General features: G+C 38.2%; 1 protein-coding gene across 1 annotated transcript in view; it reads left to right on the top strand.

Annotated features, from left to right (window-relative positions):
• ZNF536 (zinc finger protein 536) overlaps positions 1-26,374 on the top strand; it is a 336,155-nt gene that overhangs the window by 89,981 nt on the left and 219,800 nt on the right. Inside the window, exon 2 of the mRNA XM_027867559.1 lies at positions 18,851-19,003. Coding sequence (XP_027723360.1) covers positions 18,851-19,003 — 153 coding nt within the window. The remainder of the gene's footprint in view (positions 1-18,850; positions 19,004-26,374) is intronic.

The raw sequence follows: 26,374 nt of genomic DNA, 5'->3' as shown, positions 1-26,374 counted from the left end.
ACAGGTACTAGGAACTCCCTGTTAAGATAACTTCCTCCACCAATGCAGGTTGGCACCTTCTCTGAAACCTAAAGTCTTAGAGAGTTGACTGGAGCACTGAGAGGCTGACTTCCCCCAAGTTACACAGAATGTATGTGTCAGTGGCTTTCTATCCTCTCTGTCACCCTGTCACATAATCCTAATCATAATAACACCTCTACCTCTACCAGTAATAATAATTCAATGGGGAGGTTGTATTTCATGTAATCCATAAAAGCTTACTGCTCAACAGAGAGGTGTATCTCACTTTATACAATAGATATAGTCTTTAAAAGTCAAGCTTAAATCAAATTTTGCCAATTTGAACTCTAGTTTAAATGTATTAAGATGTTTTGTGCTATCTTCCCCCATTAGAATGCATACCCCTCGAGGGCAGGGACTTTCCTGCGTGTTTTTATTTGTATCTCTAGTTCCTCTTATTTCTAGTGTGGTACATATTTAGCACTTAATTATCTGTGTTCTCTCTGTGTCTCTGTGTCTCTGTGTCTCTGTCTCTGTCTCTCTCTCTCTCTCTTTTTCTCCATCTCTGTCTCTCTCGTCTTCTCTCTCCCTTCCCCCCTCCCTCATATCTATGTATCTATCTATGTATCTACCTATCTATCCATCTAATTATTCTAATGAATCTGGCTGATTAAAAGAACCCTATGATGAACTGTTTTGAAGGCAAAGACTTCATATATAATGTGGATCCACAACCCCCTAATTTATATATGTTATAAATTTAATTTTATTATATAGATTATGAGGTGGTCTTAAAAGGGGTGGGGAGGCCTGTCTACATGATGACCCTGTCCCAATCTAAAGACAGAAGGGAAGACCCTTGTGGGACAGGAGCTTTTTTCTCTACCATTTGTATGACACTTGGCATCTGGGGCAGTGTCAAGGAATGTCAGCTAGACACAATGACACCTTGGGTCAGCAGGAACCTCCTCCATCTCAGTGCTGCCTCTCCCTTTCCTTCTGGGAAGCTCACAAGCATTTTTCTAAGCAAGCTATTTCTTTGTTCCTAATCTAGATTTCTTTGGCATTATCTCTGGTATGTCCAGAGCTCATAAGGTGCTCTCTCTCTCTCTCTCTCTCTCTCTCTCTCACTTTTTTCAGTTTACCAACACTGTATATTTCTTCTGTTTGTGATCAAAGGCAGAGTAAGTAGACTTGACTTTTATACTGAGAAATGACTGTTGCAGAAGATAGCCCTAATGGTTACTGACAAGATGCACTGCAGGAGAGCTGAAGGGGTTGCTTATCAGTTGTGCGGTTGGCACCTCCAGATAGCCGGCAGAATGCAGAGAGACGGGGCTCCCACTAGGATGCTCAGAGACAACCAAGTGGAGAGGCATGATGCTTTTTTGGAGGGGGGAATAATATGGATGAGAGAAGGACCATGAAGCTACCCTTCAAGAGCCAATTGGTAAGAGTGAGGAAGGATACTTCTTATGGAAAGAGACCTTTCTTTCTGGAAATGTGTATTGGGATGGCCTTTCTCAGCATTTCCATTCTCTTTACCCACTCCCAACTCACACCACAACCCCCCCCCCCCCGTGTCCTCAAAGTCACCACACTTCTCAGTACTTTCTCACTATTTGTTTTCATTCACAGTCTCATATTTAAAAGAGCCTTGTATTGTCTTCTAAATTTGTCATCTGGGACACTTTTATGTGTACAGTACAGAGGAAAGAACACCGTATTTGGAGTTGGTAGATGCAGGTTCAAATCTCATTTCTGTCACTTCCAATTTAGAGAAAGTCACTTAAGCACTCTAGGTCTTAGTTCTCCTATCTGTAAAATTAGGAGTTTGGAATAAATCATCTAAGGCCTATTCCCACTCTAAATCTATACTCCTATGAGGTAATATATATGAAGCACTTTGAGAATCTTAATTAAATATATAAATGTTAGCTATTATTGTTATTAATCTTTCCCTCTAAGATTCCATTCCATCCACTGTATGTATTTTATATACATATGTGTATATATATACATATACATACATACATAATTCAAACACATATACATGTATTTATGTATATATGTATATTTTATTGTTGTTCATCCTTTGTTTTCGAAGAGGAACGATGACATCATGGGTGATGTCTTGACTTTCTAATGAATTGGATTTAAGTGAGACAGAAGTGTGCAAAGTCATCAGCCTCACTCTTTCTTCTTGAGTCATTGAAGTCCAATGGCAGGAGAAAAATCAAGATATCTGGCAATAGCCCAGGATACAGTGAATGACCTTGGCATTTATATATGTTGTCTCTCCCATTAGAATGTAAGCTCCTTGAGGGCAGAGACTTTCTTTTTGCTTGTATTTTTGTTACCAGCACTTAGCACTATGCGTGGTACGTAGTGGGTGTTTAATGAATGCTGGTTGATTGATTGATTGATGAAATAGCTCCATTTATTCTTCTGTACAGCCCCTCTCCACCACCCTTCCCCCCCCTTTTGGGACTTGCTCAACAGATTGATGAACTCGAGGAAATACAGCATCAGGAGCCCTCCCAAAAATACTTTAAGAAAATTATTCTGGTCATAATTTCTCCTCAAATATATACACAGATTACAAAGAAAGGAAATCAGTATTGGTTGTGGTCTATTGTTATTCATCTTTGTATCTATATGCATATTTCAAAATTTCTTGGTAATGCCCATGCAATTAAGTGCAATCTGAAAATGACTCCAAACCTCAGTCTGTAGAACTAGATGGAAAGAATCTCTAAGATTTTCAAAAAATTTCAGGGAGACCAAGGATAACGACCAATGTGTTTCTTATTTGCAAGGCCCATATTTAGCATGCTTTTAAATTTTATTAAGAATGCCAGTATTGGGACTGTCTGAGAGAGAAATAAGTAGTACAAGAAAAGTAGTGTTGTAGGAATCTAGTCTCATGCTTGACTCTATGAAAGGGTAGTTATTATTAATGTCTGGGAGAGGAGAACTCTGTCCTCAAAGTGTCATATCCACATTGATCAATATCTAACTCTTCTTTGGGTAGAGAGGATGCCCTATGAACTCTCCACCTCAGCAGCTATTGATATTGGTCCAGCAAGGAAAACCTCAGGTCCCACCTTGGGTTTTGTTTTGCCCACATGTACCCAAACAATGGCTGGCATGATGACATCATCAGATCAGAGATAGACCTGGAGTTTTCATTAGCTATTTACAAAGATCAATGTGCTATACAACACATGCATCCTTTGATTGATTTTTTTCTAGGTTTTTTTTTTTTTTGATGTATCAGCTAAAGGATTTGGATGGTCTTCCAGGGCCTGGGCATTTTGTAAAAAAAAATAAAATAAATCTTGACCAAATTCGTTTGTCACATAAAGCTACTCAAATGAAAAAGAAAGGGCTAGATAAGTCAGTGCAGCGCAGAAACAGCAGTAACTTAAGAGCTGACAATTGACACTTGTTTTCTGCCACTGTTTACTCTTCAATAAAAAATGCATATTTACCATAGCAACTGTATGATCACGTGGTCTCTCTGTCTCAGATGCTACCCTCTAAAACAGAGAATAGCTTCTTAAAGAAACAGACACATTCCAATATGTATGAGTTTCAGCTTCAGGATGGGTTTTTTATAAAGAAACCCTCTTTCCCAGGATTTAATGCTAATAAACATGTCTTCTTTATAGAAATCATTTTGGCCCTGGGTCTTAAATTTTAGGAATTCCATTTGAGAAATCAAAATAAAATTACTTTTTGAGGGACCTTTGATCATCTCTAGGATTTTCCTGTTGTTTCTCTATTTTATTACAGTTCTGAGACTATGAACATATATATTTTGAAATAGCAGCTATTAGTGAGGCTTTGAAGGGGGTTGGTATAAATTCTAATGACCTGCTGCTTCATCCATGGCTATGGATGTGCAGCCCTGCAAGCTCCTTCTCATTGTGCATCGGCCTTTCTCTGTATCTTATAGGAATCTTGCAGTTTTGTCTTCAGAGTTTTGGAGTGCATTTCTCCAAACTGGTTTCCTCAGGAAGGTTACATATTTCATTATTCTAGACCAAGATGAGGTAGTCACTACATTAGCACAGGGTTAGTCCAAGAGAAAAATTATAAAACAGAAAAGGTTTCCATTAAAAACATCATCCAGTTCCTCTGCTGAAATCTCCATATCTTTGAGTGGCTGGTACCTTTATGCTGCCCCTGACTGCCCCTCCTTCATCCTACAGTACCTCACATTTCAGGTTCTGGGTGATGTCAATTTGTGAGCATGCCACTTATATCATCCATCAAAACTTATTTGATCTCTGTCGCATTCCCTGTGGGCTTGAGTAGTAGTCTCAAAAGTAGGAGGCGAGAGCTAACCTAAGTCTCAGAGGGCTGTGGACTGATCCCAAGGGGTTGGTGATTGCATCCCATTCTCCCTACAAAAGCTAATCATGGGGCTTGTGGCTGAAAGAACCACATCTACTCTTATCCTCCAGTACTACTCAGCTCATTAGGTCTCAAACTTTCCCTTCCAATCCTGCCTTTGGTACTTCAGGGCAGTTACAAGGGTGCTCAAAACAGCAGCTGTGTAGGTGCTTTGGAAAAAAATTATTTGACCCTCACACCCTCCTCCCCAACATACCCACCTCTTTCCTGATATCATCTCATGACAGGTTCCTAGGGAAGTGACCAATGAGTAAAGGCTCCATATCCTCCTTTTCTTTTTGGGACAGTGAGTTACATAGGATGAGGAGGCATTGTGGGTTATGACAGATCATAGTTCTCTCTGAGTTATCTTTAGCCCCAAGCCCACCCCTCTGAGAGGCAACATAATATGTAGGTTAGAGAGCCAGCCTGTGAGTCAAGAAGACCTGGGTTTAAGTCCCACCTTGGACACATACTAATTGTGTGGTCCTGAGCAACCAATCTAACCTCTCAATGTCCCCTAATGATTTTCCAAGACTGTAAGTTGTAGGTTGTTGCTTATTTGCATTAGCAAAAGTTGTTGCCTCACTGGGAATTCACTACACAAAAGAAATTAGAGGTCTGTCCCCTACCACCCCCAAAAAAGAAAAGAAAAAGTTTTAACATTCACTAGCCAACATGCACGAGAAGTTTCTTTATTTCTGTAGTCCCACAACGGAGGATTTGGGTGATTTCCTTGCCAGAGAACACAGGAAGAAAAGAAAAAAAGAGTGGGAAGGGAAATGGGGAGAAAGAGAGAATCCCTTAAAAGAGCAAGGCTACTAGGTAGCTAGCAGAACTTCTTTTGAATCAGCAAGCTTTTCTAAAGGCTGTCTTTAGAATGAAGGTATATAAATGAATGAATGAATGAATGAATGAATGAATGAATGGAAAAGTATTTATTAATGCTTTCTACCTCTTTAGAGGCTGGGTGGTATACTGGAGAATACCAAATTGGGTTCTATTCCTGGTCCTGCCACCAACTTATTATGTGAACTTAGACAATTTTTTGTTTGTTTCTCTTGTATTTCTATGAAGCAAGGGGTTTGGACTAGATAAACTCGAATAGTTCTTTCCTCTAATGTCCTAAGACTCTCTACGCTGCCCAGTCATCCCGTTGCCAGTTACCTCTCAACAAAAGAAGCCCAGGACCATTTAGGCCATGTCTATCTATGTCTATCTCTCCATCTTTCCATTATCAAACTCATAATCACAAACTAAGTTATTGAAGGCAAGAGAAGCATCTGAATTTGGTGTGAGATGCCCTTTAAAAAATTCTATTTTGGTCACATGTGAATCAAAGTGAAAAATGAGTACATATTCTAACTCCATTCTGCTGAAGGGCCTTGGGGGGAAAGGGTTGGTGATTGTGGACTGAGGCAGTGATCTAGATGGCCAAGCAGCTTTTTAATCCCAATTCAGTGGAAGAGAATTGCCTAGATTCAGTGCATATGTCATCCAATCCAACAACAGCTTACAAACATGCCATTTAATAAGGATCTATCATGAATTCCTACATGCTGCCTTAATAGATTATTTAAAATGGGGCATGTGCTTCATGTGCTGCTTGCAGTAAGCTGAAAACTGTACACACAAACAGTGAGGGGTAATTGCTTAGCGTGTATCTCTTTGTTCCAGACACTTTTATAAAAGAGTATGTATTATGTATGGTGTGACCTTCAAATGTCATGAATGTGTTGTGCAATAAACTGTCAATATTTGTGGTCATAAGGTACTAGATGACTTTTACAATAATTGGAACGGCTATATTAAAAGCTTGGATCACTCAGCTGGTTAAAGAGAAAGACACAGGCCAATGTTCATCAGGGACTTGCCTTCTGCCAACTATTAAATGAAAGAGATTGCAAGGTGCTTAAGATGTCTTCTTTGTTTAAAAGAAGAACATGGCAAAAGAAAAGTCTCCAGAGGGATGTGTTATCTCCAAATCATCATTTTTCCTTTCCAGTGTGCTTGATTTCCAGGAGAAAACCTCAGTTCTATAAGTTAATGGCAACTGACCAAATGCATTTTTAAAAAGTGATACAGCTCATGCCAGAGTCAGTTAGGTACCAGAATACCTCAAATGAATCAGACAAGGAGAGAGATATTCAAAACTCTGCCTCTTCCCCTGGAAATATTTTGGGAGGGTGTCTATGACTTATCTCAAATGGATTTTAAAAACTACTGACTTTTATTTTAAAGAAATTACCTAGGAACCTGTTGGGAATTTGTGGCTTCATTGAAAGCAGAGCCATCTCTATAGTTCACACTGTTTCTATAAAATAGTAGTTAATTATAAGTTATGACAAAAAGAGAAGCATAGCAAATATTTTGTAATAATTACAACGTGCAATTGGAGAGTGGATTATTTTTAAAGATATCTGTTTCATTGTATGGTACTATTGATTAATCTCTTTTGGCACTCATCTGGGACCTCCATTCCTTTTCCTGTCATTGCATTTTGGCTAAGAATCATGCAAGTGCAATATGGCTCCTTAACCATTTAAACCTTAGGAATTAATGAAATCTACCACTTTCCAGGCACCCACTACAGAACATGTCCTAGTCTCTACAGGTACTACCTGACATGTTCCAGTGGTAGAGTTTTCCTATTTTCTCCTTCCAGGGTGGAGAAGGCCAAATAGGCAGCCGTTCTGTAGTTAGAGGCATTGGTTCTGATTGACTGGCCCTGGCTGGAAATGCCTTTCTTCTTGACTTTCAGGATTAGATGTCATAGTTCAAGTTCCAACCTTCTCTTCTGCCTCTTCTGTTCACTTTCTTTATTTGTTGATGATAAGACTTAGTGTTGCTGGTAAAAGCAGGGGGTAAAGTGGAGGGTTAAGGGGAGTATCTGAATCTTCTTGGTCCCTTACCCATGTATCTCTTGAGACTTCTTACCTAGACCTGGGGCACATAACTGTTGCTGACTTTGTTTCCATGCCACTGTGATAAAGTTACAGAGACCCGAGGAGTCACTGATCCCAATCTGGTACCGTCTGATCTAGGGTCCTGAGCCTGCTCTCTAGGTCCTGAATTTTCTCTTTCTATAAGAGTCTGCTATGATGAAAACTGTGATTTGTAGTACCTGATCCTGTCTAAACTGGTCTACAGCTGATCCCACCTTGAGCCATGAACTTCAAAAGGGGACCTCGCTGACTGTCAGGATTGCTTGAAGACCAGAACACAAAAAGAAAGAGGCTTAGCAAAGATCCTATATCAGAAAACCTATTCAGGGCCAAAGAGAATGGCTCCTTAAGTATGGACAAGAGAAAAATGATCCTGCAAACTTTCCCTGACTCTTTTGAAAATACATTAGATTTGGTAAAACCAAAACACATTTGGCCCTCAGTGCTTGATTTTGAAACCCTTGAGTATTTCAAGGGGAATTTAATCCATGTGTTTCTGATTCATTTTCACTTAACTCATCAAAATGTTGCTTTAGAGAAGCTATATGATGTCCAAGAAGCATGCAGATTTTTTTTCTTTCTTTCCTTTTCTTCTTCTTTCTTTTTCTCTTCCTTTACTTTTTTCTTTCTTTCTTTCTCCTTTCTTTCCTTCTTCCTCCCTTTCTTTCTTTCTTTCTCTTTCTTTCTTTCTTGCTTCTCTTTCTTTTGTTTTTGAATCTCTTTCATTTTATCAATCTCTTTATTTTAATTTTTTTCCTTTTATTTTCTTTTTTCTTCTTCCCATTCGTTCCCTTTTCTTTCTCCTCTCTTTCCCTCTCTCTTACCATCTTCTCTCTCTCCCTTCCCTCCCTCCCATCCTTCTCTCCATCCTTTTCTTTCTTCTTTTCTTCTTCCTTCTTAAAAAAAGCTATAACTTTTTAGATCCTAATTTATCATATAGTCCCACTCCCATGCTTCCAAGGAGTTCAAGTTAGATTTTACCAAGTAGGTGTCAGTGGAGTTCTACAGAACTTGAGTTAGTTTCAAGGAGAGTCTTAGCACAATCAAAGAGAAGTTGACAGGAGTATGTCTCCCACTGTTTCATCATCTCAATGAGTAAGACGTTGCTCTACTTATCTTTTTTATGTAACTCAAATTAGATCTAAATGGTTCTCTCCCACTAGTGAACTTCTCTTCCATTTCTAAAAGGGCCACCCATTTAAACAAATACTCTGGCCAATGCATATTAAAACTGAACTGTTGAACATGACTATATATGGTCATCATAAAATCTGAAGCTTTGTTGAAACAACAGAGGCAGCAAATTGATATTAGTCTAAGATGCAAGTGGCTTATTCTAAGGAACCAACTATAGTTACTCATAATACTATTATAATCCTTTTGCATGTTGAGGGGAAACTTTGATATGAGTTGCTCATTTAAAAATGTTTACAAAAATAACGTGAGTCTGATGATTGACAGATGACATCTGATATAGAAATAATTGTTTTCCATTAGGTTATTAAACACAATAGTCTTCCTTGTTTCTAAAACTCTTAAAATTTTCAAGATAAAAAATGCATTCCTATGGACTTTCTCTGGAGCACAAGATATTTCCTTACCACTGAAAACAGCTTAGAGATTTGTACTATGTTAAGAATAAAAAAGAGAATAAGATTTCCAATGTTCTCCTAAACTGCTTCTTCACCACCTAATAGTCAACAGATCATTTTTCTCATTAGTAGAGTAAAATGCACACTACAGAGCACAGAAAAGCACCTTGTAATCCTTAAAAAATGCTTTATAAATGTGAATTATTGTGCAGAAATTGAACACAAGCCTATCACAACAAAGTATACTCTCTATCCCCATAGTCTATTTAAAGTTTCACAGAAATAAAAATATCCCTGACTATTTTGTGCCATAAATTAATAAATGCCAAGATATATAACCATCTTATCTCCTTAATGTTACTGAAGTAACTCCCTATTCACTATACCAACTTCATTACTTTTTTTAAAAATGGAAAGCTTTCTAAACTGTATGCATTGAGGCACTGTATTGAAGTTGGCTGTATAATATCACTGAATCTGATTTTAGAGCTGAGAATACATAAAATTTTAAAAGAAAACTTTTCCTTCCTTCCTTCTTTCTTCCCTCCCTCTTTTCCTTCTTTCCTCCCTTCCTTCCTCCCTCTCTCCCTTTCTTCCTCCCTTCCTTTCTTTGTTCCTTCCTTTTTTCCTTCCTTCCTTCTTTGCTTCCTTCCTTCCTTCCTTCCTTCTTTCCTTCATTTCTTCCTTCTTTCCATCTTTTCCAGAACCATTAGACAACCTGAGTATGAATCTAGAACCTACCAATAAAATTCTATTCAGCTAAATCTGACTTTAAAAAATTCATATCTCTGTATAACATTTATGGTCCAGCCAGGTCTGGGATGGTAGGGGAGTACAAGAGTATTGGAGAAAGAGGCTTATTGGGAAATTTTATAGCTGCACATAAGGAGACCTATGTTTCCGTGAAAAGGAGGAAACTGCATTGTAAGGGCACCTACAATGGATGAGTCAAATGAAGGACTTGAGACTGACAAGCCCTCTGATTCTGATTGCATTGATTTTCCTGGAGGACTCTTTAAGGAACCTTCCATGATTACAATTGGACATTGTATTAGAGGCCTTCTTAAGTCTCTTCTAACCATAAGATTATAGTCACAACACAAAAGTACTTTCTTCTCTCTGTCTATAACATATATATACATATACACACCTTTATATTTGTTTCAGCCTCTTTATATATATATGTATATATATGGAATATATGTTATGTGTGTACACATATAATGCAAATATGTGTACATGTTTATGTATTCACATATGAATATGTGTAAATAGGTATAATATAAAGACATTCATGTGCAATTAATCTGTAACATATTATAAATATGTGTATATGTGTATTATGTATACACATATGGATATATAGATATAATCTATAAATATATGTACGCAGTTACACATATGCCTATATTATATAAATATGTGCATGTGTACAACTGTTGGTTGGATATTGTCCTTTGCCCTCGAAGAGGACCAAAATGACATCACTATGTTGGAGTCATGGTACCATGTGTCCAACTATGTCTGATCAGACCACCACGAGCTCAGAAGGCTCCACCACAGCTTGGGCACAAGTAATTAACTGATCTTGAATTTTCCCCCATCAAAGTCCCCTCACCTCCAAAAATGGTAACATCAAACATAAAATACATTTGAGAAGTAAATATCAATAATTTTGGATTAGAGACAGTAGAGTATAGTGGAAAGAACACTGGATTCAGGATTTAGGCTTGAAAACCAACTCTGCTGCTCTGCTATTTACTACTTGTGTTGCCTTACCTTCTCTGGGCCTCAGTTTCCTCATTTATAAAATGAAGTGATTTGATAAGATGATCTCAAAAATCCTTTCTTTTTCTAAATCCTGTGATGCACTCCTTTGGCTTTCTGGCTCTTCTGTTAGTATTTACAATTAAGAATTGATTGGAGGAATAGTTAGATGGTGCAGGGGATAGAGCACCCCCTCTGGATTCAGGAAGACCTAAGTTCAAATCTGGCCTCAGACACTTGACACTTACTAGCTGTGTGACCCTGAGCAAGTCACTTCACCCCATTGCCTCTCAAAAAAAAATTGATTGCAAACAATAGTTTGGTGTTCATCGTATCTTGCCTATCCTAAGCTATAGGTTTCTAGATGGTAGGAACGTAACCTTTCTTTCTTTTCTGAGCTCCTTGTAGCATTCAGCCAACGAATCTCAGATGGTAATCTCACTCACTCCCATCATTATACAAATGACTCCTGAATCTTTATCTTCAGCCTTGACCCAACTTATGGACTGCAGATTACATCCTGGAGATAAGTTGCATCATGAATAGAGTGTTGTCCTTGGAAACAGGAAGACAGGAATTCAAATTCTTTCTCAGACTTTTACTAGCAATGTGACCCTCATCCTCAGTTTCCTCATTTGTAAAATGGAGATACCAGCACTTAACTCAGTTGTGTTGTTGTGTTGTGAGGATCAAATGAAATAATATACATGAAATTCTTTGCAAACCTTAAAGTCCTATATAAATGTTAGCTATTGCTATCATTTCTAGATATTTAGAGGATATCTCATTTGGATATCCCACTAACATTCCTCAATTTTCCAGCGTTCCCAAAACCAATTTTGTCATCTTTCTCTATAAATGTTCTTGATGATTTCATTATTTTTATCTGCTGTGCCACAATTCACTCAGGCTTTCATGTGTTCAACCTGGGGATTATATCCTATCAGTTAATGATGTCTGTGAAATCATACTCTATTCCCATTGCCACCACTCATGTGTAGACTGTTGAAATAACCTAACAGGCCTTCCTACCTTTCTTTTATCTTCCTTCCAATCCATCTTTAATGCCATTGCTAGAATAATCTTTCTTATACATAAATTTAATCATTGCTCTTCTAATAAAAATCTTTCAGTGACTTCCTATTTCCTCCAGAGTAGAGCTCAAACTTCTTTATCTGACCTTCAAGACCCTCCATATCTGCCACAACCCTAACTTCTCAGCTTTGTAATAATAGCTAACATATGTATAACACTTTCTATGTTCCAAGCACTGTGCTAAGTGCTTTACAATTGTTATCTCATGTGAACCTTGCAACAACACCGGGAAGTAGATGCTATTAATTTCCCAACTTTATAGGTTAGGAAACTGAGGTAGGTAGAAGTTATGTGACTTGCCCAGGGTCATACAGCTAGTAAATCTCAAGGTAAGATTTGAACTCATCTCTTCCTAACTCTAGACCTGATGCTTTATCTACTGCACCACCTCCATTCACCCTATGCTCCAATTAAGCTAGAATAGCCTCTGTTCCTAGAACATGTCCTATCTACACTTCTCTGTCTCTGCAACTATGCTCATGTTGTTCTCTATGCTGAGAAATTCCTTCTCCTCCTCCTGTTTACATGTTGAATCTTTACCAGTTCTTTGAATTTCAGTTTAAATATCATCTCTTCCAAGAGGTTTTTTCCCCTCTAATATCCCCTTTCAACATTAACTTTCTTCCTCCCACCTCACATTAGACATTTTATTTTGTATCTTTCTACTGCACTCATCATCCATTATCATTTATTGTAGTCAATTGTGTTTGTATCTTATCCTCTCGTGATTCTCTAAGTAAGCCTGTCACTATCAGCTAACCATTGTTCCCCTCTAAGGGCCCATCACAGAGTTCTGGACATAGTCAGTGCTTAAGAAATGCAGTGTTCTAAATCTTTAATGATACATAACTATTGTGACACCTTATTTAGTGGAAATGCTCAAAAGCCATACAGAAAAAAGAAGACACCTGAGTCCATGTAGACTATTGTCATATCTTCTAATTTCCCCATGTTGTATTCTATAGCCATTTCTGGTACCTACCTTGTGAAATACTTATTGATGATTTAACATCAATGAATGAATGAATGCAAGTATTTGGTGTTCTACTGAACAAAAGCTCAGGGAGCTCATTCATGGCCTGTTAGGTAGATAGCAAACATTCAGGTCCATGGGGGAAAAGGGCATATATAAGGGCATATATGCCCTTGTCTGTGATTGCCCATAGGACAATGCTACCATAGATTGCAGGAGGTGAAAGTGATCTTAGAGATAATGTAACTCCAAATATATCACTGGACAGAGGAAGAAATCATATACAATGAGTTCTATGCTAGCAAATTGTCCTTTTTCTTTATTTAAGCATACCCATTATGTATAGGGAAATTGGTATAAAAGTAATATAACTGTTCATATAGAAAATGGTCATCTTCTTTAATACCTATAAATGTAAATTAGTATTTATATGCATGTTTTGAATGAAATATTTACTTTTCCTCTGTGGTTTAGTTGAATCCATGAAATTATACATATAGCATAGGAAACAATTGATTTTTTTTCTATATGTAGTCATCCATAATCATGACCACCTGGTCATAGAGGGTTTATAAATGTGATTTTTCAAATGTCTTCCATTCTCCTTTTATAAATCCCTGCCCAGGAAGGATCAGAATAAGATGGAGATTGAGTCAGAAATGGTCCATAACCAGGACCAAAAAATGCTGTTGATTGACTGTGTAAAACAGCAGTTGAACTAATAAAATTCAGGCACACCAAGTTTCTTCTAGGTAGGACCAGCTGCAAGTACTTTTGTCATCATGGGAAAGAAGAAACCCAAAAAGAGAGGATCCATTCATCTTTGCATCAAATTCTTAGGACTGTGCTCTATGTTGTACTGTGTGTGATATCTGTGCTTTATATTATATGCAGGGCACCCCCCCCCTCCTGTTAGCTTCAGTCTCTGTTTCTTTCTATAATAGGATAATATATTAACAATATCTTATATTTTATAGTATATAACAATAAATCTACAATAATTATATATATATTTATATACATACAAGTGTCTCTCTATGCATATGTGTGTATGCATACACACATACATACATGGGAAAGAATTCTGTAAGACAACTGGAATAAAGATTACCCCGCCATCCACTGTAGTTGGCTTTATGTTTCTGTGAATACTTCTCAGGGCCACCCACATCTTATCCTTCATTGTTGTTTTGAGTTTGTTTTCTTAGTAGGATTAGTCGTAGAGTAAACTCTAGTCTCACTGGCTCTCCAAAAAAATTCAGTTCTGAGTAAAGTGAAAATTAGACTCTTAAATCTGCACAGAAAGCTGTTTATCTTACAAATTTATTCTTTTTTATTGGGCCACACATATTCAAGATAGAAAGATAAAAGGGAAATAGATAACAGGCGATCACTTAGAGTGACATATAGCAAAACATAACTAGTACTCTTATTCTGCAAATTCCTCCAGAGTGCCTTGTTAGTGTTATCTATATATTTATCCATAATGTTCCCAGGGCACTTATTGAAACCTAAACTCCAAATACACCATTTATTATCTCTACTGTGGTTCCGTTTGGCAATCTCCAAACCACTATTGCTCAGAGACAGTGGCCATCATTGCAGAAAACTTTTGGGAAGGATGTTCTCCATGCAAACTGTGGAAAATGAAGAGGCTATATGAATTGAAAAGTAAAAGTCAACACCTGCCCACTTCTACCTTGAAAGCCAACATCCAGTACACTTAAGTCCTGCTAATAATTCAAAATGACAGTTATTGGCCTCCTAACTTAAACAGTCTATCTTAACTATATTCCAAAGAGGACACGTGCAGAATTTTAATCAGGTTCATATTTGTTTTAAGCTGACCCAGTGCTCCTAGCACAAAGAAAACTTTCTAGCTCTGGCAGGACGGATTGATAATATTTGGTGGGGGAAAGAGGACAGACAGCGATCTTATTCCAGATGTTCATTTCTAAGCCGTCAAGCTTGGCAATCAGCACAAGTCCATTCAGGTCCATGCTAGCAGGGGAAATCTGCAAACTTTCACCTCAAAGAGGTGAAAATAATAAATACACAAAAAGTATTTATTAAGACACCTACTACGAGCAGAACTTTCAGTTGGGTAGTGGGGAATGTACCAAGTTTAGATAATCTATGACTCCTTCCCTTATGAAGCTTCTCATCTGACAAGGGTAAGAAAGATACAAACACAGAAAGCCATGATGCAAATGAGCATATAATACATTAGAGAGGAGTGTGGAGACCAGGAAATTAATGAAGGCTTCCTGAAGGTGGTGGCATTTGAGTCTGGCTTTAAAGAGTGTGCCTCTTCACCCCCTCTAGTTAGTCAGTTGGGACATATTCTGTGTGTACTTAGATATGTTGGGGCAGCTAGGTGGTGCAGTGGATAGAGTGCTAGGTCTGGAGTCAGACTCTTTGTGAGTTCAAATCTGGTCTCAGACACTTACTAGCTGGGTGACCCAAGGCAAGTCACTTAACCCTGTTAGCCTCAGTTTCCTCATCTGTAAAATGAGCTGAAGAAGGAAATGGCAAATTACTCCAGTATCTTTGCCAAGAAAACCTCAATTGGGGCCCTAAAGAGTTAGACACAACTAAACAACAAAACATAGATATGTCTCTATTTGGTGTGAATTAGGAAAGTTCCACCCATATAGAAAAACTAGAAACTAGTCATGTAAACCCCTTAAGGTACATTACTCGATTCTTCAGATGGCTGATCCTTTGATAGTCTGACTCTTTTTAGTGGAGGAGGGAGTGAGCATAGATGGACAGCTACAATGGAACTCATAATCAAACATTTCCAAGGAATTTGTATCAATTTTGTAAATGGTGGACATAATCTGTATGGGAATGATTCTGGAGAAGTTTGGAATGAATTTCCAAGGAAGAAGCACAACTGGTGGCTTTAGTAGTATTTCAAGATCGAGCCAATGGTATCACACACAAGCAGGGTACACTGGAGTCAATTGGCATAAGCTCTGGATTGTGAAATTTTTGATGTGAGCAATCACACTTCAGGAAATGGCAAACACCATATGACATGATGCAATTTAAAAAAAAATTATCTAGACTTATCACTATTGATCAGAGAAATGCAAATTAAAACAAGTCTGAGGTACCACCTCACACCTATCAGAATGGCTATTATAACAAAAAAGGAAAATAGTAGATGTTGGAGGGGATATGGGAAAACTGGGACACTAATGCACTGTTAACAAAATTGTGAACTGATCCAACCATTCTGAACAAAAATTTGGAACTATGCCCAAGGGGCTATAAAACTGTGCATATCCTTTGATCCAGCAATACCGCTGCTAGGTCTATGTCCCAAAGAAATCCAAAAAAAGGGAAAAGGACCTATTTGTACAAAAATGTTTATGATAACTCTTTTTTTGTGGTGGGTAAGAATTGGAAATTAAAGGGATACTCATCAATTGAGGAATGGCTAAACAAGCTGTGGTATATGGTTGTAATGGAATATTATTGTGCTATAAGAAATGACAAGCAGAATGATTTCAGAAAAAACCTGGAAGACCTATATGAACTGATGCATAGTGAACTGAACAGAACCAGGAGAATGTTGTACAAAGTAACAGTGATATTGATGAAGAAACAAAATTGGTGAGGAACTGTGAATGACTTAGCTATTCTCAGCAATACAATGATTCAAGACAATCCCAAAGGACTAATGATGAAGCATACTATCTGCCTCCAGAGAAAGAACTGATATGAATTGAATACAGACTGAAGCATGCTATTTATCACTTTCTTTCTTTTTCTTTTATTTGAGTCTTGCACAAAATTACTAACACAAAAATATTTTATATAATTGCAAATACATAACCTATATCTAATTGCTTACCATCTCAGGGAGGGAGCTGGGGAGGAAGGGAGGGATAGAATTTGGAACCCAAGACTTTAAATAAAAATGTTAAAAAATTTTTAAAAAATCTAGACTTAAGAAATAATGTAATGTTAATGATGTAGATTAACCTTAATAGTGTGCCTTGTGTTTTTATTTTCCAGAAAGATAGTTGTTAAACATTTAATAATACACTCTTACATGGAAGCCAAAAATATTAATGGTATATTATGCCAAAGTAAGAGAAGCATGACCTCTAGAAAGAGCAAGGTGAAAATTCCACTCTCCTCTGCTTTTGTCAGATCATAGTTGGAGTCCTGTGTCCAGTTTAGAGTGCCATACTTTAGGAAAAGTACTAAAAACTAGAATGAGTCCAGAGAAGAGTTACTAGGATGGTAAGGGTGACTGGATGAAGAAACCAATAATAGGGAATCTGAAAAAGAGAAAATGTAGGGAGGGGGCAGGCATGATAACTGATTTTTGTAATATTTAAAGGGCAACCAAGTAGAGGTATTAGATTTATCATGTTTAGCCCCAGCAAGCAGAACTAGGAGCAGTGACAAATTCTGTGGAAGTTATAGGGAGATAAATTTTGGCTCTATATAAGGAAAACGTAAAACTTCCAAACATTTTCAGTGAGCCAAAAGGGGAATGATCTGCCTTGGGAGGTGGCTGGCTCCCCTTCACTGGAGGTCTTGAAGTGGAGGTTTCATGATCACTTGTGGAGGATTTTGTAGAGGGCAGTTATTGGATGAGAAGATTTCTTGGGTCCTTCCCAACTCTGAGACTCTGATGTTCTACAATTCAAATTCCATTTACTTCCCCAAAATTATTGTCCAAGAAACACAGAACCCCTGAGAAACTTGTTATTCAGAATGCCACGGTACCTGGGACCAGGCACAAGAAGTTCATGCTTCTCGATCCAGAGAAAGGGACAGCACTAACAGAACAAGAGAACTCTTCCCTCCTTCGCTTGGTCACTCATGCCAAACAACTGACTGATGACCTTTTCAAAACTGAAACCTCAAACCAGTTCCCACCAAGCTGTTTTATTCCCATCCTCGTGCAGGCATTATCAAACATAGAATATTGTGCTGGGCACTGTACAAATACATTTTCTTTGAACCTGCTACTGTCCTCTAGGGGCTCACCTTCCCTGACCTTCTGATGCGAGGAAGAGTCCCAAAGAAGATCCAGCTGAGCCCAAACAAAATTGTTCTCTTGCCCTTCCTTTTCAGAGATGCTATCATGCTCATCCTGTGTTACTAATATTGCCTCCTTCGGCTGTTTGGTGTCAGACCTCGGGTGCTGCAATAACATATCCTCCAGCCACGAAATATTTTAACACTTTTATTTACTATTATGTCCCATAATTTCTGTGCAGAAGGCAGCAATATGTAAATTTTATTCCATTTTCTAATGGTTTGGGTTGCATAACAAATAACAGCAGGAGAAACAATTTGTATTGATACTTTGCAGGGGAAATGTTCAAGTCATTGCAAAAAGATTTAACTCTGTGAGGCTGTAAGTTTATGGGAGTTTTGCAGCTGAGTTTTTGCACATGACTTTGAATAAGTCGCTATATGTTTATCATCATCTAATTGTGGAACAGAATTTCCATACTTTCTGTCCTTCCATTCCAGAGATTGCTCTAGTGTGTGGATAGAAGACACTACAAGGGACAAATGATCAGTTTGGATAATTCTCTTTCCTATTCCAAAATAGCTATGTGTGTGTTTTTTTTTTTTATCATGTTGTTGGGACTCAGCTGAGGCACATTTTTTTTTCATTTATTGCTTTATTTAATGCAAATGTGATTTCGATCATAAAGTGAACTATCCAGCTAGTTCATATTATAAATTAATCAGATTCAACAAAACACTAACATTTTAAACTTTTCAAAAAAAATATTTAATAGGAGCTAAGCAAAAGAAGAAATCAAACCAGCTGCTGACACAGCTGTTTCTTTTCTTGTATAATTCAGTTCAATATAAAGGTACCATATGCCGCTTAAAATGATGATAGGAAAGATGAAATAATTTAAGAGAATAACAAGAAAATACATGAATTGTCAGCATTCTGTCAGATTTAAAGAATGAAATAGACAGGTGTAGTATTGACATGTTTAACTTTGTGTTGTGTTAGCAGTTTTGGTGCGAACAACTTCTGACATGTGCTGAAGTGATGTGAGAACGTTTTTCCTCTGTTGCAGACATTGGTGAAGAGGCTGGGAGATCTGTCGGAGTCCAGCCACCAGCTCTACTGAGAGATAGGAGCCTTGGATCGGCAATGAAGGACTGCCCTTATTGTGGGAAAACTTTCCGAACATCCCACCATTTAAAGGTGCATCTGAGAATACATACAGGTGAGAAACCTGGGACAGATTGAGGGCATTCCAAACCACACTCAGGAATAGGGGGGATTGGCACATTCCTAACAGGCCGGAACTGCGTGACTGAATCACTGTCTCTGGCTGAGAAACAAGCCCCAGACTCTATATGGATGTACTCTGATTCCCTGGTTGATCACAGTCACCATTGAACACTTCTTTCTTATTCTAGCCAAAGACTAGGTCTGTTGCCCCTTTTGAACTTCCTAGCAGCCTTTTACAGTTTTTTCTGCTTTGGTTTTATCCCAGTCTTCTCATCACTTTGGTTATTTTCCTGATCTTGTACCCATTATGGTCTACTAAGATATTTCCACTGGTTTTTCTACCACCATTCACCCAAATCTATTTGGAATGTGGACACCTCCATTTTCTTTGATATTTTCCTGACACTTTATCTATTGGAGTTTGAGCTGCTTCAGAGGATAGACAAATACACCATCTATTTTCAAAAATAATTGTGGCATATTTCCCAAGGAATCAATAAAACATAAGGCTGTTCAGAGATATTTAATGTCTACAAGCCTCATTTCTCATTATGTGGTGAAAGACTAGGCCACCTAATGGCCTTACCTGGTTTATAAAAAGCCTGCTGATGCTGAGAATACACTTTGGGGGTGTGCAGCGCTGGGTTAGTCTTGCTCTGCATACTGGTTATGAGGCTGCTTCAGGGAAGGCTATTCCTCCTGTATTTCTGAACACCATGCCTCCCATTCCTACTTCCCCTTCTCAGACATTTAGCTCTTGTCAAGTTGACTTGAGTGGTCAATCTGTCCAGCATCTATGAAGCAATGGCTATGTGTTTAATCCTACCTTAGACACTATGAGGGCCATAAGAAAAGAAGAAGGTATTATTGTTTCTATTCTTTAAGTGTCTTTCAGTTTAGTTGGGGAAATAAGATTCATTTTCATGATGAAACAGCAATAGAGTAGTGTAGGGGTGAAGGGGAAAGACCCTTGAATTAAGAGCCGGGAGACCTGGAATCAAGTCCCAACTTATCAATTTGGGGCCTTTGGGCAAGTCATCTTACCTTGATGAACCTCAGTTGCCTTATCTAAAAAAAAAATTAGGAGATTGGACTGGATTATTTACAAGATTTTTATCAGCTTTAAGAGCCTAATGAAAGAAGAATACATAGACATATATAATCAAGTCCAAGATTCCCACAAAGGGAACAGATTCATTATATATGAAAATAAGGATTGGGACCTAGGAAAACAATTTCTAGAAAGCAAAAGTAGGACCGCTGAGTGGAAGTTTACAGGGAGGCATATTTTGATCCCATATGAAAAATTTCTTAATAATTAGAGCTGTTCAACAATAAAAGGCACTGCTTTGTGAGGTAGAAAGGTCCCTGATACAAAGGTCTTCCAGCAGAGGATAGATGACCATTTGTCAAGGGATATTGTAGAGGGGACTCGTGTTTTACGTAGAAATTGGATTAGATGACTGCTGAGAGCCTTTAACCCAGAAATTCAATGAATCTTTGATGCTGAGACAGTAACTATGATTTGAGGCCGTATAAAGGAGAAATCCCCGCAGGTGAGAGTAGGAGTCCTGGAAATGCTTCCCATTGATGTCTTCACTGTCCAAGCCATGCTGAGATTCATGTTCCTCCCCATTTAGGGACTGAGGCCTCTAATAGTTAAGGATCACTAGGCTACAATGAAATGTGAGGGGGGGGGAAAAAACAAACAATGACTCAGTTATTCACCATCCTGCCATTCATAAGCACGTTGGGCTATGGTAAGGGATAACCTACTTCCTTGACTGTTATTTTAAGATGGGTTTAGAGTTCTAGTATAGCTTCCTGCAAGGTGGGTAAACTGCTTCTGATGTATAAGTAGGCACTTTGGGAGGTACCTTCACAGTCTAGGGAACGACACTGAGGGCATTTATTTCTTTCATCCCCCAAAGTCCCGAGGTTCTGTCTCACAGTCAGGAGACTCCTCTAAGTCAGCTAAGCTAAGTGCTTAGCTACCCGCTCACCTCTTCTCCTACCAGAATTAGTAGCCACACTGGCAAGAATCTCTGCTTCCATCCTGTCCATTGAGGGGGGTAGCAGAAGCTGCTTTGTGTGATTTTAAAGGTTAAGAAGGCTTACTCACCCAGAAGCCCACTGAGTCAGAGTTTAGGGCAGAAAGTGCAGACAGTGAACCAGGGAGGCGCCCACTGACAAAGGCATTTCCACAACCTTACAACATCATGAAGAAAAGGAGAGAAGGCATAGAAATGTCACCCACGCAAATACCATTTGCAGTATGCTGCATTTAAAAAGCATAATCGTCACCAGATAAAGATCAATTTCCTTTTTATCTAAGAACAAAGAAGTTGGAAAATGCTTACACTTCTGTATTTGAATAGAGCAGAAAGTGTTACATGTTCTAAATAACCAAAATAAACATTCATTATAACTATGTAAAAGTGTAGATCACAAGAGTAATTAAAAATCAAAACCAGGTATTTCTTATTAAATGATTTAATAATTGGATTCCAGTTATTAAAATGTACTGCCTGGGTTGTTTGTTTTTTTTTCCTGATACTTCTCTATGAATTTGTTTTGGCACATGGTTTACAGCACATACTTTTGGTACAATATTTTTTAGGAAGAAAAGTTTTCTGTAGTGCACTCTGTTGAGTACATTACAAAGGAGTCTCTACTTTAATTGCCCGGGATAGGAGGTGGTACAGGCTCTGTATTCTTCCATCATACTCCATCTTTATTAGAAGTCTTGGTCATATAACACTGACTGATAAAAACCACTTTTCTTTTTTTCTCCACTACATTAACTCAATTACTGCTCTTCTTTTCCCGACACCTGTTTATTAGAGAGGAGCTCAAGTAGTTTAACAGAAGTCAGGTTTCTCTGAACACCTGGGAGGCTTAGGAGCAGCCTGCAGGTAGCTCAAATTTGGTAGCACTACCCTAGGAGATAGATCTAATTCAAAGTATCCCCTGGGACTGAAAGCCTAGGGGACAGATGTGAATTCCCCAAGCTGGGCTGGCAACAGACACTGGCCCACCTCTGGCTGCCATCACAGAAGTCATTAGTCACTGCCAATTCAGAATACACACTGCGATTTCACCCCTCTCTGTAACAATACCTTGGATGGCAATGTGACTCCTGGGAAAATGTTTATAGACATCAGGCTTGCTCAGTTATTCCCCAAAAGTGCAATGAAAAGCAGTAGTATCTGGACCTAATCAATGTAGGTTAGGAAAAGTCAAGTATCAATAAGTATTCTGTTATAACATGCAACTTGATGTAATAAAGCTGTGTCAACAGGGTATTCAGTATACCCTGTACAATAATTAAGTTATCTAATACATTAAATTGTATTCCTTCTTCCCCTTGGTGATAATCTAATGTGTAGTAAAGCACCCTCCCTCTTTGATAGTCACCAGGGATATTGTTTAAGGTATGAATACAGTGACACCCAGGGCATGTATTCACTATACCAGAACAGTTACATACCTGCCAGTCCCCAAGTAGCCTGAAGGAATGAATGTACTCCCCCCCAAATAAATCCCACTCACTACCAGGGAAGTTTTGGCTCCTGGTAGGGGGAACACTTGGGCACTGACCACTACATAGGCTCACTGTGATTTTTCAGATTATATGATACCTTATGATACAGCCTATTATATATAACTAATGCATTCTCCAGTGTTTTAGGATCACTTTTGGCTTTCCATAGGGGAGCTGCTATTACTAGCATGACCATCATAAAGAAAGATAGCAAATAGCCCTATGAGTGGCAACTCAGAGACATTCAAGTTCACAAACTAATTAAAAATAAGTCCCATTTTTCCAATTTATATGAGTATGTTTATTAATATGGTTTCTCTGTGCTGTGCTCAACGTTCCACACTTCTCACTCTCCAACTCCACACTTGGAAACCTCTTTCAAGTAACAGGAAAGAAAATGGAAAGTAGAAAGATGATGTTTCAGGGATATGCCACCACGATCAGAAGAATATGCCTCATTGGAGTGCGACAGTATGCAATGTGTCTAGCCCTACCCATGTGCCTTATGCCTCTGTTTGGGGAAGGCAAAGGAGTTCTGTGTTGGCATGTACATACATTTGTGTGTGTGTGTGTGTGTGTGTGTGTGTGTGTGTGTGTGTGTATAGGTGTATGGAGGGGCAAGATGTGGGGTTATGTGAAAGAGTATCTCCTCACAGTTGACAGTGCTTTTGAGAACACACTTGAATCCATATCATCCAAATTCCATGAAAACTTTTCCCAGTAAAACCAAAGAAAGTGGGTGAAATGTTTTCTATGATTCTTTTCTCTAGCATCTTGAAGGAGTGGGTGAAGGTCAGTGACAGTCACCTAGCAGAGACTTTATTGTATAAATTAATCACAACAGAGTTTGGTTCTCCATGATATCAAAGTAACTGGCTAAAAAAGTAAACTCCCTACCAAACAACCAGATGATCCATTTTAAGTTCTGTCCTAGCAATGAAGTAGGGACTCTTGTCTCCTTTACGTCTCTATTTTTGCTTTGGGCTGCAAAGAAGGCTTTGAATAGTTGTCACTAATTATTCCTACAATTTGGCTTTTAACATCTTTCAATGAGTTGATTGAATAGACCAGTAAGTTGGGGATAGTGGACACACAGCCAAAGTCAAATCAAGTGACCTCGCTATATCCTGATGACCTAAGGGGAAGGCAGGGCCAGCCCTATGTTCTTCCTCCACCCTGAACTGACACCTATTCATGAATGACAAGGTAGTGCCACCTGAGGGCATAGCCTGCCTCAGTTTCTCTACCTACACAATGGGTTTAGTTGTTTTGGGCCTGCCTAGCTAACACATCATCAGCATTAATGATATAGCATTTGGAAAGTGTATTGAGTTCATGGGATGAAAAGTGAGATATAATAACTTCCCGCCATCACCATAATGATAAAAGTTCTTAGTGCAGTTAAAGATCCAACCTTTCATCTTCAAAGAGTTTCACAAACACCCAGTAGTAAATAAATGTATGCGGAGATTAAAGTTTAGAAGGCCTAATTCAGGTGCCTCATGCCCCGTAGTAAATGTAGCTTATCTTTGACACTTTTATTATTAACTCCACTAGGCAAGGTAACTATTCCAGTTTAGAATTGAGAGACACACATTGAATAAATTAATAAAATGAAGTGGGTTAAAATGAATGCAGTTTGCACATTGTATCCCTGGTATTAGCACAGTGCCTGGCACATAGTAAGCGCTTAATAAGTGCATGTTGACATGACACATGCTGTTGTCCTCTGACTGAGAACAGCCACCTTAGTAACGTAGAAAAAAAGATGTCTGTGTCCCACAGTAGAGAGAATTTTTTTTTTAATTTGAATTAAGCTTCCTTCATTTTTACATTTCTAAGATGAACTAAAAGCCCATTTTATTTCTCCGGAGTCCTCATCCTTAACACCACACGGCTTGCTCTTCCTGCCTTAATGACATCCCAAACTTTTGTGGAAAATAATTGATTGAATTTAAATTTCCTTAAAAGTTTAAGAGGTAATGTTACAGTATAAATTCCCTACCAAACACTAAGTAGGGAAATATCCATTAGTGAAATTAACTACAGTTTCTAGGTAGCTAACAATGTGCAGTATACAGTAGGGCATGGCTAATGAACACTGCAGTGGGTGATATTTCATTATACAAATTAATGCTCACATTTTAATGGGAAAGTCACATAATGAATCTCGGCTTCAGTGACAGCAATTAGAGACACAGATTGTCCCCTTCTGGACAAGGCACTGTTTAGCAATAAGCAGCTGTGTAAAAAGTCTTCAGGTTTACAACATATATATGCTTTGGGGGAATTAGTGTACAATTTATATTAATGTACTGAAGCTTCGCTGCAAAGGAACAACCATATTTATCTCTCCTGGTATTAACTAAGTAAAGACGTGTAGAAGGACTAAATAAATATCAGATATGGGGGGGTGAATAAGGGAAAATATTTAATTATAGAACTTAAAAGTGAATGGGATTTTGCAGGATGGTTGGGTGACTTAAAAATAAGTTTACAAGCATTTAACTGGTTTTAAAAGCCTGATTTAGAAAAGTCTTAGACAGAAAAATAATAGCACCCACTTCCCCCATCCTTCTTTCCAGCTTTTTCAGATTAACGTTGCTGTGATTCTACTTTGAATGTAGCCCTATAATATTTCTGCAGAACTGTGATGTTTCCTTTGCTGTAGAAAGTATAAAGTGAATGATCCAAATGATAAAAGATGTTACCATGTAAAAATAGACATAATGAACTAATTAAACCACTCAGTCATATATTTCTAAAGAATTAGACAAGTTATCAATAACATTCCCATGATGAATATACTTTTTATGTCACTGGAAAGCGAGTTTCACTGGAAAATGGCTTCAATAATTTCATTTGTCCATTGGAATTATGAACTGATGACTCGTGATTTTATCATGCTTCTTTTCCCAACAAAATCCTCTTTTGTAGGATTATATGATTTTTGCCTTACATTGTAGTCTCTGAAGATATTCCGACAGAAAAAGTGTGGAAGGTCCCTATTAAAAAATGACTTACCGCCTTCATAAGCTTTCCTTTCATTCAAGGTGGGCAAATGAACAGCAAACCTTAACAGGGCTGTTGTCTTTTCTTTAGTTTGTGGCTCTAATATTTCCCCCATTATAAAAATAACTCTACTCCCTGCCCCACCCCACCTCAATAACTTCAAGAAGTATTGGAGGTGATAAAAGGCCTGATCTCTGTGGGAAGATTAAGTCCTTACTGGTGATCTGAAAATTTGGGAAAGCTGGAGTTGTTCCCACATCAACTTACATGGCAACACAGGCTAATTTACGGTTTAAGTGGTCCATCATTCAACTAGACAGTGATGCTGGCAAGGTGACCAAGGGTTACCTATTATATGAGACTGGACTAAAAATTCTTTTTCAAATCTCTGACCCAGTCAGTCCTTGCTTAGGATTGGGGATGTGTCATTTTCACTTAGTTTCCCTTTGTCAAGAAGTCTGATGGTGCCACTGAAGTCTAGGGCCTGCTTGGGCTGGCCTAATAAATCTGTCTTCATGAGTACTTAAGTCAAATGGCATGCTCAGATGCTAATATACTTCTTTTTAAAATTATGAAACATCTGTTGGCTATAGGTGAATTCTACAGTTGTTTATGTCTGGTTAGGGGAAGAGCAGATTAGAAGCTTTTTTGACCGAGACTTCAGAGGCTTACCAGTTTGGTGGTGAGGCCTTCTTGTCGGCTGCTTCTTCAACTTCAACTTGGCTAATGCTGTGAAACATGTGTCTGGAGACCGATTTTTTTAAAAACTTGTTCACTGGCTCACTGGAGAGAGAATTTGGGGAAGAA

This window comes from Vombatus ursinus, unplaced genomic scaffold, assembly GCF_900497805.2.
Source record: "Vombatus ursinus unplaced genomic scaffold, bare-nosed wombat genome assembly UNPS02014786.1, whole genome shotgun sequence".
Classification (NCBI taxonomy): domain Eukaryota; kingdom Metazoa; phylum Chordata; class Mammalia; order Diprotodontia; family Vombatidae; genus Vombatus; species Vombatus ursinus.
The sequence above is the reverse complement of the archived record's forward strand: the minus strand, read 5'-3'. Positions and strand labels throughout refer to the sequence as shown.